The sequence below is a fragment of the Caenorhabditis briggsae genome (genome assembly GCF_000004555.2).
Source record: "Caenorhabditis briggsae complete genome, chrIV, whole genome shotgun sequence".
NCBI lineage: Eukaryota > Metazoa > Nematoda > Chromadorea > Rhabditida > Rhabditidae > Caenorhabditis > Caenorhabditis briggsae.
In genome coordinates, this window is record NC_013487.2 from 9,839,949 (window position 1) to 9,852,822 (window position 12,874).

The 12,874-nt window shown below is 36.2% G+C and overlaps 1 protein-coding gene across 1 annotated transcript; it reads left to right on the forward strand.

Moving 5' to 3' along the window:
* Positions 1-112: 112 nt before the first annotated feature.
* On the forward strand, positions 113-358 carry CBG26395 (the record flags this gene model as incomplete). Its single annotated transcript, XM_045235757.1, has 1 exon — positions 113-358. One exon carries the CDS (start codon positions 113-115, stop codon positions 356-358), a length of 246 nt encoding a protein of 81 aa, XP_045098205.1.
* Positions 359-12,874: the final 12,516 nt, after the last annotated feature.

The following is a 12,874-nucleotide window of genomic DNA, read 5'->3' on the forward strand; positions in this document are numbered from 1 at the left end:
TCATGAACCACATCTAGATTCAACGGAAAACTATTATTCGAAAATGCTGAAACTCAAAACGGATGTGGCATTTTTACATTGTTGGCTGATGCATAAAAACCGAGCTAAATTCATGGTCTTCCAAAATTCGGCAGAAATAGTTCTTCCACTTTCGACAACATTGGAGAATCCTGTTTATATTTCTGAATTCACCACGATGTTCGAAGCACATCGTGTCGACGGATATTCAATTTTGGAATATAATGCGAGGATAACAACTGATAAAAGATTGGGAGACTTTCTAGATTTCTCAATACGACAAGCTATCGAATCTTCAAAAATTGAAGAATCGAATGGAAACTCTAAGAGCATGGGTTAGGGAAATGGTTGGTCTAGAGTGGTCATTCCGGGGGTCGTTCTATTAGGAGTTTTACGGTATATGAATTATGTAATTTTAACGGACCTCTCTGTCCCAACAGAGTTGCTCTTCATTAGTTATCTTTTTCCGTACCGTATTATCTCTAATAGTAGCCCACCCAAGCTGTCAAGTTTGAGCTTAATTATCTCGATTTTCTCAAACGTTTGTCAAATAATAAATTGTTTGTCATAATAGCACCAATATTTTTTCAGTTGACCAAATATTGATATTTTTCATAGAAATCGAGATGATTGAGCTCAAAGCTTACAGTTTGGGCGGACTAATATAAGAAGAGATACATATGGTATTTATTTATTTATTAGTATCTATCTCAAACTTTCTGCCTTTCATAGAAATGCCTTGTTATTGGTAAATCATCCACTCAGATTTTTTTCTCGAAAATCGAAATCAAATACTTTCTAAAATCCACCTCGATCCGATTTCGGGATAACCTTTAAACTTTTTTCTCGATTTTTTTCTTTGCATTGATTATTTTTGTTGCTCTCAATGGTTTCTTTTTACTCTTCTTCTTTTTTTTGCTTTTCTGTTCACACAATGTCCATTGTTTATTTGTTTGCGAAACTTTTAAACCAAAGTTTGCAACACAAAAAAGTGGAAAAAAGAGGGAAGGGTAAAACGGAAAATCGAGCTTTTTCTGTTAATTGAATTAGAAAATAACTTTTGCGAAACTCATGGAGTTGTTTTTTTGGTACTTCGAGGTCTCCCGTTTCGTCCAAGAAACTCAGGAATATTTTGAAATTTTTGCATGGTGTCGATGTGTCATACATAAAACCATAAAATCGTTCAATTGTTCTAAATTTATAAAAATATTGTATATATTTTATTCCGTTCTATTTTTTCCTGGACTCTCTCTGCTGCTTACTTTCCGGTTTGTGTAGGAAGCGAGAAAGTAATCGGATACCGTTGCACTTCCCCTTTTGTTAAGAAATGATTCATTTGTGTACTTCTCCAGTGATTTCATTATTATTTGGAGAATACCGTTCTGTGTCAATTTTCCGTTTTTTTCCAGTTTTTAAAGTTTCAATATTTTTTCTGTTGCGATACCGGGTGGCACTTTCGACACGGCAAATCGTATTAGACGATAATTGATAAAAACTGATTCGTTTCATATGCTTTTAATTTTTATAGTACAATTTTCGATCAAGCTGAATTCTAGTAGATATGACTCACATCCATCCCGCGTTTTTCGCCAGTATCCAGAAGGCTTTTTTCCAATTGCACTCGACAATTTGTCAAAATTTCATCATTTTATTGTGTTCCTTTAAAAAATGTTCCTTTCCCATTGATCTATCTTTTTGGTCTAATTTTAATTGCGGCCGAAAATTCGAGGGTGGGCGGAGCTTAGTTCTGGTAGCGGAATCCTTAAAGGCGCATCGAAAGGAACATGTTTTTTGGTAATTATTTTCTTTGGTAATTATTTATTTTTGAATCGCGCCGAAGGCGCACCAGATTGCTGGTTTCATATGTTTCAATGATTTTGAACGTTTTCTTAAACAAAAGTCTGAACCAAGCAATACAATGTAATAAAAAACAATGTAAATTATTAAAGGTGGGGGGACATGAAAAAATAATGTTCTCGAAAATCCGTTCAAAGATGCCCCTCGAGGAGTTGAACTTGTGAGGGCGATGATTGAGGGTGCGGCGCCGCTACCGACTGAGCCACGCGGGCAAAGAGATAGCGCACGCCCGATTGCATACATAAAGGCGAGGACGACAGCTGTACGCAGAGTGACATTAAGCGTTGTACACCGTGCCGGTAGAATGCATACTCTAGCTACAAAAAAACATACTCTAGCTACAAAAAAACGAAAAATCTCCTGTCCCCCCACCTTTAAACTACATCGATGCAATTCATCGAAAAGTCTAGAACAAATTAGGTTCATAAATAATTACATGCTCCTTTACCGGACCTAAGCTCCGCCCACCTTCGAATTTTTGGATTGAAATTAGACCAGAGTAATATTGTGCTTTGTGTTTTAACTTAAACTTGAGAAACAATATTCTTTCAATTCTGATAATTTTATTCCTGATTTTTTTGTTCCACCTACTCCCATATAATCAAAGCCGCCGCGTTGTCTAGGACTCGAGCTCACACGGAGCTTCTCAGTTCTCTCGGAGACAAGAAGGCAACAACAAGATGCACAAGAATAAGAAGGAGAAACGAGAGGACCCAAAAACTTATTTGTTCAAACAACACCTAAATACACAAAAAAAGAAGGCGAAGAGGAGGTGGACAGTGTACCGTACAAGGAGCAAGCACAAGCTGCTCCGAGAGGAGCTCTGAGAGCCCTGCATATAGAATTACAGACGCAGAGTGTCAAAGATAAAAACGAGAAAAAGGAGAAGGAAACGGAACGATATATTGTTGTATGTTTGGGTTAGGCAGGGGGTCGAGTTTTTGTGTTTGTAACGGGGAGATAGGGGCCACTTTTACTACTATTTCTCCGGGGAATCATTTCAATTCAATGAGGAGTTGTGGCATCTCTAATGTGTTTTTTGGCACTTCCTATTTCTTGGAAGTTTGTTTGTCCGTTTTGCCATATCTAGGTTATTTCTAAGTTTGTAGCTTTGCAAAATCTTGTAAGAAAAGTCTTGTATTAAAGTTACATCTTAGAAATTTTTAGGTTTTAGGTTTTAAAGAATCTGAAAATCTTATTAGTTTGAATCTTCAAAGAATGACAGTTCAAAATAAAGCGATCATAAAAAGCTAGCTAGCAAGAAAGAAAAAGGGTGAGGTAGTCTAGGAAAAATATCCCGAAGGACATTTGGATACCCGCGAAACATAAGTTTTCGAATTTCTTGGGGTACGGGGATTTGGGGTACTGTTCATTGGATCACACTAATTTTTGTGAAAAATTTGAAATAACTGCAAGAACATGCTTCTTTAATGATTGTGAGGTTTCTGATAACTTCTGATAACTTTCTGATAATGTTTCCGAAACTAAGACGAATAGGTTCATCTCTGGATAATTATTAGCATGCTCGTCTATTTAAAAATTAAAACATATTGTGGGAATGAAATAATTGTATTTTCACAAAATTTTCTCGAAATTTTCTTTTTAAAATTTAAAATTTTGAAAGATTTTCAAATTTTTAGAGTTTTCAGTGGGATTTTTATTTTTATAATTTCCGGTGTATTTGAGATTTTTGGAAAGGTTCGAATTTTGAAATTTAGATTTTTAGGATTTGAGATTAAAATTTTTAGACTTTTCAAAAATTTGAGATTTTTTTGTATATTTGAAATTCGCGACTTTAGAAAAACATGAAGTTTTCAGATTTTAAGAATTTTTTCGGCATGAAAATGTATTCTAGTCCTTCAAAAGAACACGCCCAAGTAGACCATATAAGTTCAAACAAACTAGTGTTCCTCGTTTTTTTTATTCTTGACCTTATCACTTTCCGCCCATCACTAAATAAAACCCAAATTTCCGCTTCTTATCGTTCTTAACTGTCCGAAACTTTTCCAGTGTCCCTCTTTTCTTTTTTTGCACATCCTAACTTTGAATTTTCTCTTATTTTTTCGATGACCATCTACTAATTTAATCATGAAGCTCTTTTTTTTGTCTCTTGGGATTCTTAATGGATCTCACCGCCCCCAGTCAGTAGCAAAAGAATTGATTAAACCGAATTGGTCAAGCAACAAAATATTTCGAAACATTTTTTCTATTTTTGCACAAAAAGTAGAAAGGGTGAAAAGGAGAAACGGAAGGGGTTTAATCCATGTTCGGTTCTCAGTTTGGGATTAGTGTTTTGAGAAAAAAGAGAAATGTGGAAAAAAGTGAGACTCTCTTTTCATGTTTTTTCCATGTCCATTGGCCCATGAACCTTCTTTGCTTTTTTGTTGACTTTCAAGGTTTTTTGAACATAAGGAAACTACAGTAGATTTCAGTATTATTATTTTTTTTGTATTTTCGAACTTCCCGCTTTTCCTCTCTCGTCTGTGTTTCACTACAGGCTCTCTACTATTTCTTTTTATCAAAGTCCGACTGAAAATTCGAAAAATGGCATGATGATAAGCGAAACGGCGCCTCTGTTTATCTACGAATTCTCGGAGGGCGCAGCTGTCCACTCATCGGTTTTTAGGCCAGCAAAATGAAAGTTTCGGACTTTCTGAGAAAAGTTTCAGATGGATAAAGTTGATTTCATAAATTTTTTGATGTTTTTTTTGAACTTATTTTTTGCTTTCTGTATTTTGCATACTTCTTGCTATGTAATTTTTTCTTAAAATCTCCTTTGAGCAAATTTGAGAGTTCTAATTATTCTTTCTAACTTCCAATTTTTGAATTTTCCTGTGAATCTGAACCTTCTTATCTACTGTTCTTGGTTCCTTATCCATTTAATTCGAAAAAGGTATACAAATCAACCAAAAATACGAAACGAAAGCAAATTTATCAGCGAAAAAGACGCGGAAACCTTTTCGTAAAATTATCAGTAGTGGAGCCACTCCAAAATTACTACTACTACGACTACGATTTGTGATTTTTCTAGAACTTTTGGTCAACGAAATTCATAAATTTAGGTTTTATCTTTCAACTTGCACCACTGAAAAATGTCTAACAGATAAGACATTTTCAGCTTCTGCGATATCAATTTCCTGTCTATCAAAAATTATATTTTTCTTTTGTAACCCTCATTGGTCTCTCTTGAAGTTATTTCAGTTTTATTTAAACTTTTAATTATCAAGTCCCAAAAATTATTGAATCAAAGTCTGTTGTATTTTCCTAATATTATTGCAAAAAGTTTCAATAAAAATCCGAAACCCCCGAAAAAACCGTTGAAAATAAAAAAAAAGTGACGAATAGGGACGAGGAAATGAATGCTTTGAAAAACCTAGGCCACGGCGGTTGGTTTGGTTGGTCGTAAATAGACACTGTCGGCCACTCAAAAAAGGCGTACCACTGCCGTGGCCTAGGTTTCTCACTGCGTGGGAATTCAAATCCTCGCCCCTATTCGCTACCTTTTTTATATTTTCAAAGTTTCAATTTCGAATTTTTTTTGAATGTTTGTAATAAGGTCAGAAAATACACACTTTTGCTATATTTTTCTGAGTTTTCCCTTCAAAAGTCAACCTTATACTCTCGTTGAATGTCATGATTATTGAATAAAACTATTTTTTGCAGCCTCTTAATATATGAATAGGCGGGAGGAAAGTTATTCAAAAACCTCGTCTCTCCCGTTTATTATTTTTGTGTGACAATAGAATGGTGCTTGCTACCTGTCTTATTGTACAATCACCTCCCTTTCCGTACTTCCATCCTTTTCTCATTTTCTTCTCTCTGCGCTTCCTCATTCCTAATTATATCTCCCACTTTCCATGGTTTTAATCAAAAGCTGTTGGAGGTGCCCTGATAATACACATATTGTACATTGTATTTTTCTGTCTCTCTCTCTCTCCTGCTGTGTTTCTTCTACATATTCGGCGTTCTCCTCTCTCTAATTCTCCAAGTCTCTCTTCTTTTTTTTGGTTTTTTCTATTACGGTAGATTTCTGTCACACACTGATTTGTGATATGGATTTGTGATGATGTAGAAGGGACGATAATAGAAACAACCACAAATGATTTCGTGTTCCTGGAATGTCTTAGAACAAGAGAGGAACTTCAGATTCTCCATCTGAGTAAACTTACCCCTCTTTTTCTTCTCCTTCCCAGTAATTTTTTTCCGCTTGTCTAATCTAATTTTTCACTATTCTTTGTGTTGTTTCAACCTTCCGAACCCTCATTAATTTTCTACGCCCGGCCTGACTGTCGTTTTGGCGCCGAATGCTTTCTGCTTCAATGATCTCCTCCTCGATTTCAAATGTTGCACTTTTCGTTTCACTTTCCCTTTTACTGTTCACTCAGCTGTTCGGGTAAATCAGAATTTCTCGATTTGGAAAATTCGGAAATTTGAGAGTCAGTTTCAAGAACTCCCAGAATCCATCATTGACAGATCCTATTGCTTGTCATGGAGCTCATTACTGGGTCGAAGAAGTGCCATACAAGAGTATTTCAAAGGGTTAGGGTGTAAATTCGATTTGACACCCTAGCAGGTGTACCGAATTTCCGTTTTCTGCACACAAAAACCCAATCGTCGTCGCTCATCACCCGTATCTCGATGAAGAGGCCATCTGTCCCAAGGACACGTCATTTACAACAATGTACTTTCTATGGGCACCAACCCTTTTTTGAAGCTCACTGAGCATGTGGTATTGAAGCGTCTTTGGGTATTTCATTCGTATGTTTCTAGAAACTACAGTAATCCCTAGGCGGTTTGTGGTTCGGGAAAATATTGTCCCAGGGTCAATATTTTCGATGTTTAGAAAATAGTTCTACCGATCTTCATGGTTATCCATCCAGTTTCCTCTTTTGAATTACCGTAAAGCCTGTAATAGAAAGGCCCATGACGCTTAAATTGAGCTCAAAGTTTACTGTTTGGGTGGACTTCTATTACATGTTTTACGGTATACTGTATTTCCATTCGTTTTTCAAAATCACGACCCCGCTTTTGATATTTTATGATCGATTTATATTCATTTTATTCATCATATTTTTCCATTTTTATTATCTATGCAAATTTCATATTTTTATTCCAAATCGTTTCTTTTTCGTTCATTCACTAACCTCATCGACCATTTCCACTTCTATTCGTGTCAGTATTTGGAATACTGGCATATTTTCAAAAAAAGAAACACCTGTTCGAGTGATCGACTGTTTAATGGAACCCAAAAAGAAAGGGATAAATCTCTTCAAATACATTTTTTGGTGTTCTCTATAAAGAAACGAAAACTGACATCTTCTTGTCTTCTCATAATAATAGTAAGATGGCGATCAGAGATAACAAACATTTCCGTTCCTCATAGATAACCTCATCCCTCGGTTTTCTCTCATCATTATTATCATTTTTATATCTTTTGATATACATTTTCCCTTTATTTTTTTGCTCCTTTATCTAGAATTGAGGAACGAGAAATGACCAAGAAATCGAGACTGTTCAAATAAACAGCATATGATAGGTGTCTATTGAGAAAAACCAACCCAGAAATCGGGAAGCAAATCAAAAAATGGTGTTTTTGAGATCGGGTTTTTTTTGTTGAGCTACCCAGGTTATGATTTTATACATAACTAGCAAGTTCATCAAATACACATTTTTGAGATTGTACAATCCATTTTTAGGATTTTAAACTTCCATAAAAATCCCCCATTTTGGACGAGTAGGGAACCTACCAGTCGGTTTGGTCCCTCTACTGGGGATTCAACCACTTGGCTTCCGCTTACTGTATATTGATTCCCTAATTTCAGAATTTCCTAGTTTCCGAATCTCGGAGTTAAATAGTACGCGTTTTAATTTCAAAATTTTCAGACTTTCCAAAATTTCTGGAAATTGGAATTTCAGAATTAATTTTCACGATTTCTGGATTTCGAAAGTCTCGACTTTTTGAAGGGACGAATTTTCGAATTTTCGCTTTTCTCGTATTTTTCAGATCTTAAGCGTTTCCGGAACATCTTAAGTTCAAAATGACTAATCTTTTCAAATTCTGAAAATTCCCAATTTTATAAATTTTAGACTTTTCGATTTCTTTCTACAGAGACCACATTCTTATTCATATTTTCTGGCTGCCACCCATTTTTTTAACGTTCCGAGTGACGTGTTTCCTGTACCCCACTGATAAGGTCAAAACCCAGAAAGTTATGTTGATGGACACTTCCCGTCATAAACTTTCCCTTTTTCACACCTTTAAAATACCACCAAAATGGTTTTGAAACATGTCTGAATGGCTCTTTTCGTCTGAAACTTTTTCCGCTCTTGCTCTTGGACTTTTAGTAGGATTACCACCACCTCCGCCTCCGCTTTTATATGTATTTGTCTCCTGGAAAGTCTTCATCGTCGGCCTTATCTTAAAAGCTTCTAAATTCTGGCATCTACCTCCTCCTCCTCCTACATTTTCCAACAAAATTTTTCTGATAAATCTTTCCCTCACTGGAAAAAAACGGATTTTTCAACTTTACAACAAAAAAGTAATGTTCTCATGGACATTCACATTGACTTTATTGTTTTTTTTCACCTCTGTTGTTTTATGGGGAATAAACAGAAAAATGAGAGAATTTCAACTACGATCCAGAAGTTCTCAATTCAAACGCTTTGAACTTTAGAGTAGGTTAGTTTAGCGTAATGTTTTAGGTTAAATAAACTTTTTTCGAGAAAGCGCGACTAAATGTGTGTGGTGTCCGAACGCTAAATGTGTGATAGAATGTGTAATATCCGCTTCCGTTTTTCTTCACTTTTCGTCATATCCCAATTGTAACATTTTGCACCTTCAGAGTGATTTTTGAATATGCAATTGAGACAATTCAGAGAGGCTACCAGATCGGAAAGTTTAGAAAATTCTGATAGTGAGAGAATTCTCATACGATTCAAAAAGTTACCGTATTTCCTCTGGAAGCTCAAGCCGTTCGTTTTGAGGTCAAGTATCTTGGTTCCTTTGAAAGATATTAAAATTTTGTCAACTGGCAAATTAATTATCATAACATCATAAACATTTGATCGGCTGACAAACTTTTGATATCTGTTATAATATTTGAGATAATTATGCTCAAAGTTGACGGTTGGCTTTTATTGGAATAAGTACGGTGAATTTTTAAGGAGGCTTGTGCATTCTTGTGATAATGGAAGATCCAAATTTTTAGTTCTATTCTCATTCTTGTTTTTTTCTCAACAATATTTTATGATTCAAGAATATAACATTGGACAAAACATTTTGATAATCTTCTTTTGTTTCCAAGAAGCTTTTCAGTCAGAAATCGTTTTTAATCTCTTTAAAAACTTCAAAAATGGCCTAGAAAAATCGCGTTTTGCACAAGAATAAAATGGCATAACTAGTAAAAAATCGGGGAATCTATTGTATTCCTCCCCGTTGCAACTGAATTTTGCACAAAACACCATTTGGCTGATTTTTCTCTCCACCGAGAGCCGCCGACAAGCGATGTATCATTTTCACAGCTTTTTCGTTCGATTCGCAACTGACCAAGTGACCAGGGAGGGTCTCTCGAAAAGTGCAATCAGAAGCTCATCATCTCATTTCGTATCTTTTTCGCACGTTTTCTTTTTTCTTCCTGATTTTCTTTATCTTTTTCTTCTTGATCTGTCTCGCAGCCTGGATCAGAAATAAGCTATGGCCAACTTGTTAATATCCTGGCATCCAAATTTGTGTTCTGATTGTTTGAATGGTCAAGATCATTTCTTGATCTACAAAAAACGGTACCGACTGTTACAGAAGACAGATGGTAGACAATCTTCAGACAATTATATTTTTTGCTCCTTCTCTTCTTGTTTCCTTCCTTCTATTTTCGACGTTCCCATGAATTTGAAATGTTTCAGGACTATTGACATCCCCTATACCTACCTCATTCTACGTTTCATAAAACTAAATTGGAATAAATGTAAGTTTCGGGGGTCTGATATAAAAGCCAAGTGGGTCGAAAAATGAATGGGTTGAATTAAAATGAAAAAAAGAAGATGATACATGTCTGTGTTGTTCTGAGGTATCAAACAGAAGAAAAAAAGGGGATAAGTTCTGATGGAGATTTTACAAGACGCAGACAAATCAGACGACAAGAGAAAACGGAGCTGATCCGAGAGCACTACTGGCCAGTGGTCCTGGAAAAACGATGTTTCTTCTTGTGCTCCTTTTCTCTCAGTGCAGTAGTTGCTCCGTGTGCCCCCGCGGTGCCCTTCTTGTGAAGATCTATACGATTTTACGATTTCAACTTGTCTGGTCTTGTCAAGGTTTTCTGACTGATCACTTTGTTTTTTTAACAGAACGATGTTTCTTCGAGATTGGATGCTCTCTATATTATACTTTAGCTTAGCTTAGATTTCAAGATCAGATTAAAGTCTTCTTGTCTGAGAACTCCCACTTTTGGCATTTTCTGAGTCTAAATGAAATGCCCTAAATTAATTCCTGCCAATTTTGTTGTAAGGAAACTTGGAAATGTTCAGAATTCAAAAAATGCAACTCGAAATTTCTCAATTTTGAACTCTACTCTTTTCTGTCCACTTCTGAAGGTTTCTGTCTAAAAATTAGTCCTGCTCTTTACTATATTTTGATTTAAAGAACATCTATACTTTTTTCAGCCCATCCTTCTCTCGACCTGGTCAAACAGGTGCAACCTCTTCGTTTCTGCACCTGTTTTTCGAGCCACTCTTGTTTTTAACAGGTGTCCGAATGTTTAGTAAAACGTACCCTCTTCTATACTTTTCAAAGAGTATACAGTAGTTGTAGTTGAAAACAGAGATGAATCCTTCCAGCTGCTCATATTTTGAAAAAGATCAATTAAAAGGGACAAATTTTTGATTCAGAGAGATGAAAAATGCCCTCTGAATATGACAGAGTGACAAATTAGGTGCAATTTTGAAATAAAATGTGTACAACATAGAATAATTAGTCTGGTTTTTTGATCTATTACATTTATTTCTTCATATTTCGAATGATACATGCACACAGGGTTCCAGAAGGTTTGGAATCGAGCCCCAGATAAATTTCAGCCGAGACGAAACTTAATAATTTCAAAGTGGGCGCAAATTTGATCTACCCCGTAAAACCTGTATTAGAAGGGCCGGCCCTTCTATTGTTCCAAGTTACCCCTGGAGGACCCTTCTATTACAGGGGCCCTTTAATTAGGGGGGGGGGGGGCTAGGTCCTTCTCTTTTCCCGCCATTTTTCTCGAAAATTTTCTACTCAAAATTTGACGAATTTTCCCACAAAACTCATGCAAATCTATCAATTTCACCAAAAAGCCAATTTCGGAGGTCCCTTCTAATAAAAGGCCCTTCAAATACAGGTTTTACAGTATCTATTTTCCTTCACCGCGCGTTGTTTTTCTCATCGTTGTACGTTTAATACTCAGCCCGTAAAAAAAAAGAAGTCCCGATCTCACATTCGCTCGGGCGCGATTTCATGCCTTTAGGAACCCCGTGCATGCAATCTTTTTCTTTTCTAAAAATAATGTATTCTGAAGAAGCTTGAGAACATTTGGAACACTCAACGACATCAATAGATTTTGGATCGAAAAGCCATAAAAACCTTTACGAAATTTGACCGTTTACTTTTCGTAGATTTTTCGATGACCAATATGTGCCATAAAACAACTTCGGCGCATATCTTTTACATCTCTTTCTTCTTTTTCTCTTTGGGTTGACCTGTTCCAAAACCAGCTGAGGAATGGAAGACGGTCAACAACTTGGCATTGAACTAAATAAAGTTCACTATTCCCATTTTAAGAAGAACAAAGCCATAAAATAGGATGACCTCATCTGACCGAAAGAGGTTGACATCTGGAGTTCAGCTGGTCTTCAGAGTATCTACAAATGAAGTGACGACATCTAAAATGTTAGGAAGTGCGAAGAATCACATTAGGAATCTTTTTTTTTTAGTTCTTCCCATAAGACTGGCCTTTGGGTCTCACATCCGGGGTTTTTGGTTACTGTCTTTTTAAACTTTTTGCATGTTCAAGTTCAAGTATCCATGTTCATTTTTTATCTCAACATGCGTCACAGTCTTTCCACTTTTCCTCTTTATCCACTTTTTTCTTCAAAAATCGGAACGTTCTGTCTCTCTGCTCCTGCACTTTACTCTCTTTCCCAGGGACGATTCGGAGGGCGCCAACGCAAATGTTGCATACAGTGTGAGCTCATCCGAACAAGGAGTGAGCACAGAAATCAAGAGGAGCCTCCTCTTTTTCGCTCGTTTCCTGTTCTTTTTCATCTTTTTCTCATTTGCTCATTTTCTTGATTTCTTCTACCACGTCATTTTTGTCATCATTTAGTAAGAACGGGGTAGACTCGGTGGAGGATTTGGCCCCCTCTGGGAGCGTTTTTTGAGCCTATATTTACCCGAGTGGTCAATCGTTCTCGCGAGAAATGAAACTGAACTTTTGTGCTCAGCTTAGATTGGCAGTAATTGCAAATCAGGGAATCTGTAAAAATTCTATTTCCGAGTTTCAAGAATCTCATTTCTGAAGATTTTGTTAATCCTCTTTTTCTATTTAGTAGGGATACTGTAGATGAGTAAAAGTTGTACGTTTTGGATAACAAGATGAATGAACAATTCAGAGTAGTACTGAATGGTTCAATTATCAAACTAGTTTAAATGGAAATTCTAGACCTCAACTAAATTTGATTGTGCTCCAAAAGATTTGATCCATCCAAAGATCAGGTCCATAACACTAGATTATCATCTCTACAGTTTCCACCACATCTCATCATTCTTGAACCTACTTGAAAAGTTCCTAAAATTCCATCGGAACATCATGCAAAAGCACAGAAATCAAGCACTCAGTTGCGCAGAGAAGAGCACTGAACCGTTTCCTGTTCCTTCTCTGCGTCTCCATCGAACTGTACTCTCTTGCTTTTTAGCACAAAAAGTGCATTTCTTCTCCTTTAAAGAGGTTTCCATGGATAATCTAGTTTTTTCTTACTT